The 7,136-nt window shown below is 46.0% G+C and overlaps 1 protein-coding gene across 21 annotated transcripts in view; it reads left to right on the plus strand.

Moving 5' to 3' along the window:
* Dysf (dysferlin) overlaps positions 1-7,136 on the plus strand; it is a 209,299-nt gene that overhangs the window by 21,157 nt on the left and 181,006 nt on the right. For all 21 annotated transcript variants that reach the window (XM_069988937.1, XM_069988939.1, XM_069988942.1 and 18 more), the window contains exons 2-3: positions 3,300-3,355; positions 4,541-4,632. In XM_069988937.1, the coding sequence (XP_069845038.1) occupies positions 3,300-3,355; positions 4,541-4,632 (148 nt within the window). The remainder of the gene's footprint in view (positions 1-3,299; positions 3,356-4,540; positions 4,633-7,136) is intronic.

The raw sequence follows: 7,136 nt of genomic DNA on the forward strand, positions 1-7,136 counted from the left end.
CACCCCTTCCCTTGCTCTTTACTTGTTGAGTTTTGATGTGATTTCAAAGTTCATTAAATTATACCCCTTTCTATTACATATCTGGCTAGATTTTCTTCATATATTAAACTAAAAAGAGAAATGTGAACAGATTGAATGCAAATGTAGATATGATAATCTAGTCATTAAAAAGATTTGCAAAAATGTAAGTGTTGCATTTCTTTTTCCTTTGTTTTGGAAGGAACAGTTCTTCTTCATAGCAATGTGTCACTTATGTATTGTCCTTATTGCTTTAAATTTATATATGTGTGTGTGTGTGTGTGTGTGTGTGTGTGTGTGTGTGTGTGTGTGTGTGTGTGTGTGTGTGTGTGTGTGTGTGTGTGTGTGTGTGTGTATTGCTAGTCCTGGGGCTTGAAGTCAGTGCCTGGGCATTGTCTCTGAGCTTCTTTTTGCTCTAGGCTAGCATTCTAGCCATTTGAGCCACAGTGCCATTTCTGGCTTTTTCTGTTTGTATGGCACTGAGGAATCGAACCCAGGGCTTCATGCATGCTAGGCAAGCACTCTACCACTAAGCCACATTCCCAGTTCCATTGCTATATATTTAGAATGATTCAGTTTTAATTTTGAATGTGGTGAAAATTTACAGACAAAAGCTCCCTAAATATGGGCTGGGAAAGTGGCTCAGTGGTAGAGCACTTGCCTAGCATGTTTGAGGCCCTGGGTTCATTTCCTCAGCACCACATAGTCAGAAAAAAAAGCCAGAAGTGGCGCTGTGGCTCAAGTGGTAGAGTGTTAGCCTTGAGCTGAAGAGCTGAGGGACAGTGCCCAGGCCCAGAGTTCAGGCCCCATGACCGCCCCCCCAAAAAAAGCCCCCTAAATAAAAGTTCATTGAAGTCTACAATAGGCTTTTGGTTCTGGGACCATAAAAGTTTGAGAATTGAGATATTTTACGGTGGTTTGTGTCATTCCAGAGACTACTCATCAATCCTTTCAACATCAGTGATTTGCAAACAGAAGGGAGAGGTGGTTGGGATTTGTCTTTTCCCACTGGAAGAGTTTGTCAGAATCTCTGGGAGGACTCAAGCAGACTGAGCAGATATTTTTGAAATACTTGTTTTAGAATCTACCAAGCCCACCACTGTTTCTCTCTTCTCTCTTTTCTCTCAATCTTCTCTCCTCTCTCTCTCTCTCTCTCTCTCTCTCTCTCTCTCTCTCTCTCTCTCTCTCTCTCTCTCTCTCTCTCTCTCTGTCTGTCTCTGTCTGTCTGTCTCTGTCTCTGTCTCTCTGCTTGTCTCTCTCTCTGTTGTTTTTCTTCTCTAAATCCTTTCATACCCCTGGCCCACATCCTCCACCTTTCTCTGCTTTGCCTTCCCTGCTCTGAACCTGGCAGGCAGGGATGACTGTGGAGGTTGGCCCCTCATGATGGATAAGCGCGGAGAATTCTCAACTCTAGGGGACTTGGGGCTCTTGGGAGATCTTTTCAGATGTTCATGGGCTTTCATGGTCCAAGCTGAGCAGTCCAATGGAGGAGACCAAGGACATCTCATTGGGCAGTCTACACAGATGAGCTTATATGGGGGAGGTCTTTAAGTTCCACTCCAAAGAGAATTTCTGCATCTGACTGAACACTTTCTACCATCTGTTGAAGGCCCAGGCATTTCTGTTCCTGATGCTTCCTGGGAAAGTTGGACATGTGTAGTCCCTTCTGTGCCCTTGGGAATGAAAAGAACAGCAGGCCAAAGCTTCATTACATATTTCCTGGGCCTCTCTTTGCAAAAAGAGGGGTTTGCCTCTTAGTAGAGTGAATGGGACCTTCTTCACTGTGATCTAATCAGTCTTGCATGTTGCTCCTCAAGTTGGGAGGCCAGAAGCTATACCAACTCTTTTTTGGATTACTCAGAGAGAGGAATGCACTGTTTGGCTGAGCCATGCACCACGCCCCTTTCCTCTAGGTCCAATCTCTTTTATAATGATGAGTCAGAGTCAGAGAGTGGGGCACTAGGGGGTCTCCCTATACCCATATGGTACCATCTTTCCTCCAAGGTCCACGTGCTCCACTGTACTGGGACAGGCATCCATTAGAAATGCCCCTCTGTTATATGGGGCTCTGTCATCTGAATCAGATTTTCACACTGCTAGTTCCTGTGTACCCAAAAGCCATGCTGCACTCTCTCAGTCCTCATGCGCCAGTAGAACTACCTTGGCACAGCTTGCTTTATGTGGACTCCTACAAGGCCTTGGATTTGGAGGGTGATTTTGTTTTAATGGAGGTGAAATTCACAATTTAGATGACTTTTAGGTTGCAATGTTGTATGCAGTTGTTATCAATTCCAGATCATTTTTATTAGCCCCAAAAGAAATGTGATGTTCATTGATCAATTATTCCGCACTCTGTCTGCTCCTTATCTACTCCTGGACACAAAATCTGCTTCCTGCCTCTATGGATTTGATAATTCTGGACATTTTAAATTCTTTAAATCAAGTAGTTGCACAAAGGGATTTTACTTCAACATATTATTCTGGACATTTTGTATACCTGCAATGTGGATAAGGCTTTTTTTTTAAAAAAAGAAATGAACAATAAGAGAGACATAGAGTATTTTCTAGGAAGATTTTTCATTTTTAGAATCTAAAACTTACAATTGGAACTAACAATTTGGAAAGTCAGGGATGGTAGATGTAGCTCAGTGGTTAGAATGCTTACCTGCCCTGTTTGAGGCTCTGGCTTTCATCTCTAGCACTGTGGGGGAGAAGTCAGGAATGACAATAACAAACTCAGTTGGGCATTTTCTTCTTCTTTTTCCTTTTTAGCAGTATTGGGATATGAACTCAGGGCCTTATGCGTACTAAGTAGGTACTCTACCACTTGAGTTATAACCTCAACCCTTTTTTGTGCTTAAGTAACTTTTCAGGTATGGTCTCTTGTTTTTACTCTGAGTCAGCTTTAGACATACCTGGTTTATTGATTTAGATGGGGCCTTGCTAACCTTTTTTGGCCAGGATGGCCTTGAGCTGAACTCCTCCTGATCTCTACCTATCGAGAAGCTGGGATTACAGGTGTGAGGCACCATACCTGGTCAGCTTGGACAATTTTTGTAAAAAGCATCCTTCTGACCAGGCTTCTGTTTGGTGGTCCCAGAATTGAGAGAGAAGTTGTGTGATTAGATATTCCTTGGTGGGATTCACAGGGGATGGTGTTTTTGTAAGATTTGCTTTGGCCATTCAATCAAAGCATAGGTCTCAAGAGCCGAACCTAACTGGATGGATAATGGTTCAGGATGGGATATGTCATGCCATTTTCCATTTTGTATTTTCTGCAGGGGTAAAGAAGAGAACCAAAGTCATCAAGAACAGTGTGAACCCCGTGTGGAATGAAGTATGTGAATTTTTTTCACTTTCTCTTTGTCTCTGTGGGACAAGTTAGGGGACTCATGGATGAGTGGCTTTCTTAGTGCTGTCCTTGAGGAGGGGAGGAGCTGGTGATCCAGAGTGTCAACCTGACTCCTAGGACTTTGGGTGGAGGGTTGGTAAATGGAGATGTCCTCCAGTGGTAGCTCTGGCATGGACATCAAAACTTATCTCTTATCCCCGCTTCCCCCAGCCCTGGCCAGCCAGGTTGAACATATCTAATTGCTCCCTTGCCTGCCTTTTCTTCTTCACAGAGGCATTGCCTTTGCCTGAAACTATCACTTCTTCACATCCCTCCTTCATTAACCAGGCCATCCAGTGTCTGCCACTGGTCGATGGCCTCTTGTCCGGCTGTCTAAGTATATGTGATATTTGGTGACAAGGCAAGGTGCACATGGGAGCCTTTGTCCTTAGGAGGGTTTCAGAACCTCTGGCTGGGTCTACCAGGGATCTGTTTTTTGGACAAGCACAATGGTTTGGTCCTTTAGAATCCTACACAGTCACTTGGCTTTGTGTGTGTGTGTGTGTGTGTGTGTGTGTGTGTGTGTGTGTGTGTGTGTGTGTGTGTGTGTGTGTGTGTGTGTGTGTGTGTGTGTGTGTGTGTGTGTGTGTGTGTGTGTGTGTGTGTGTATTGGGGCTTAAACTCAGGGCCTCATACTCTCATTTGTTTTTTCACTCAAGGCTAGCACTCTGCCATTAAAGCCATACCTCCATTTCTGGCTTTTTGGTGGTTAATTGGAGATCAGAATCTCACTGAATTTCTTGCCCAGCCTAGCTATGAACTGCAATCCTCAGATCTCAGCCTCCTGAGTAGCTAGGATTACAGGCATGAGCTACTAATACCTGGCTCACCTGGCATTTTTCTAGCTTAATTCTACTCCTTAATGAGTTTCCTGGGGATGAATTGAAATTAGGTTGGGAGAAGAGGTCAGGAGAGAGTAACTTCCTCTTTTCCATTGCCATCAGCTTTCACAGTCACCTCTGAACCTCTGTAACCTGAGTATTCATCCGTCCATCCAACCATCCAACCATTATTTACCCACTTACTAGACTTATTCACAGATGCTTGTTTAGTGCTGGGGCATGAAGGAAAACTAGATAGTCTTTTCTCCTGGATACCACTGGTTCAGATGCATTTTCTCTTTTATTCCAGGGCTTTGAGTGGGATCTCAAGGGTATTCCCCTGGACCAGAGCTCCGAGCTTCATGTGGTGGTCAAGGATCATGAGACAATGGGAAGGAACAGGTAAGGTGGCTCAGGAGAGTTTCTCTGTGGCTTGAAGGTATAGATAGGTTGTGGCCCTGGATCTAGGCCCCAGGTTTACTATTTACCAAGGGTTGCCTCTTCTGGGACTGGTCCAGTGGTAGATGCTGGGGAGAAATCTGGCTGCAGCTTCAGCAAACTCAGCCATGGGTACAGCAGAGAGCTGCCCAGATTGCTGGAGAGGGAAGGCGGGCCAGGATCAGGTGTCTATGGTTTGTACCTGCCTTGTGTGCCCCAGGGAGGAGGAGAAGGCTCCCAGTCTCCTGATCCAGCCCAGAGGCTTACAGGGTGGGGCGGGGCTCCCTTCCAGCCCAATCTGGCTGGTGAGGGCTGGAGAAGAGTGCACACACTCCTGGAGGCAGACAAGCAAATCTACAGCTAGCAGGAAGCTCGTTATCCAGAAGTGCTATGAAGAAGACTTAGGTCTCAAGGTGAGATTCATGGTGTAGAGGTCAGAGGAGTAATATGGGATTGCATGGACTAGATCTCTCTGTGGAAGGATTTCTATTCTGTGAGTTCATGCGTATAGCAGGGAGGGTTGTCAGGCAAAGCTAGCTCTTTCCAAGCAGGTGACAATGTCTTCTCTTGCCAATGGGCTCATGAACCTTGTACTTATTGCTGGTGAGGGTGCAGGGGGGCACCCCAACCCAGCTTGAGATTGATGAGCCGGTGGAGTGTGGGTGCAGGGGAATGCAAGGATGTGTGGTGATCAGCCTTAAGTGTCAGTGGTCCTTCATGGGCTTGTGGGAACATAGTTGTATTAGGTGACAACAGAGGTGGGCTCATATACCTAAGGCTGTTTACTGAAGTCTGAGCCCAAGGATCAGGCCTGGGATTGCTCTGCTGGCCTGCTCACAGGGGAGCCTTTGTTTGGGAACTGGGTCAGCTGGTGTGGTCTCTGAGGCCTGAGGGACTGGCTGTGTGATATTGGGGCAGGTGGAGGGAAGAGAGGAGGAAGGCTCAACAGGAGGGTCTCAGGCAGCAAAACAACATGGAAAGTCTGAAATCTTAAAAGATGAGGATTAAAAGTCCAGTGATCGTTGTCTCTGTGGTTCTGTTGGCCATGACTGCAGAGTGGAGTGTCTGCAGAGGGGATGAGGGAATGCTTACTTACTGTACCCTCAAGGGTGGACAGCAGAGTGTGATGTGGGCCCAGCCTGCTGCTGAGGGTCTCCTGGGTGTTGCTTGTCCAGCTCTAGACATCAGCCACCTGCACCACACAGGGGTCAGGGGCAGAATCAGTCAGGCTAAGCTACCTTCCCACATAGAGGCTTTGCGGAGGATAAAGCAGCCTTTAAGAAGCCTGAGAGGTGAGCCTGCCAGGTGAGGGAGGGAGTAACTCTGGACACTGGGCAGACCTTGAAGCCTTCCTGGAGGAGGCCTCATCCTGACTGGAAGGCTGGGCAGGCTTTGGGGAGGTGAGAAAGGGAGGGTATTCTAGTATGCAGGTGTATAGGGCACTGGGCTCAAGTCTTATAGAAGGACTCAATGTCATGATGTGCAGCCCTGTCAGCCTTGTGAGAAGGGAACAGTGGGGCTGGATTGGGAGCGATTCACCAGTGCCAGGCTGGAGATAGCAATAGTGAAGCCATATAGCTGACTCATACCAAAAGCTGAGCTGAGTGCAGAGCCTTATAAATGAGATCTCTTTCTTTCAGTTAGATGCTATTCTTACACATCCTTAAAGATGGGGAGCCGAGGCTCTGAGATATTGGGGAACTTTTCTCCAAGGCTGGTGGTGGAGCTGTGATTGGAGAGTGGGTCTTTGGAACATATTTGTAAGCCTCCTACCCACATGATTGGTTGCAGAGACCTCTGGAGAACTTAGTTTCCCTAATGATGCTAGAATTTGCACTGAGGCAAAGGCAGGCAGTCTAGTTACTGCAGGCTGCGCGGAGGAAATGCATGCTTCATCTTCATTATTGTAGTCTAGCATTTTTCAGGAACAATGGGGTTTTCTGAGGCCACAAAAGGAACATGGCAGCAGGAACTAGCGTGCAGGAGCTAGACTATATTTTGATCAATTCAAACATCAGGCTGGACTAGCAGGGAGACACTAAGCCTGGCCCTGAGGGTCATACAACCATGGAGGGGCTGGTAAATGGTCTTGGGGTCCTCCTGCTGGCCCCCTTAGCTCCTAGGGGAAGCCAGCTACAACTAGCTCCCACATGACCAGTTCACTGAATGTCAATTTTCTAGAAATGAATTCCTCAAACATTCATTTACAGAATTGCTCATTTGCTAATCTGAATAATTTGCCAGAAACTTTTTTCTTATAATTATTTGGATATAATTTTTCTTTTTCTGAACAGTCATCTTAATTTTGCATTTCTAGCAATTAAATTGTAGCTAAATCAAGTTAAAATTAAATATATATTCATAAATACCTGAAGAAAAACAATACTGCCCTTGAGGAAATGATTGGAGCCAATGGGATCTGAAGCCTCAACTGCAGTTTCTCCTTCCTTCTTCCTTCCTTCCTTCCT

This window comes from Dipodomys merriami, unplaced genomic scaffold (genome assembly GCF_024711535.1).
Source record: "Dipodomys merriami isolate MVZ:Mamm:240054 unplaced genomic scaffold, mDipMer1.0.p SCAF_37, whole genome shotgun sequence".
In the NCBI taxonomy this organism is placed as follows: domain Eukaryota; kingdom Metazoa; phylum Chordata; class Mammalia; order Rodentia; family Heteromyidae; genus Dipodomys; species Dipodomys merriami.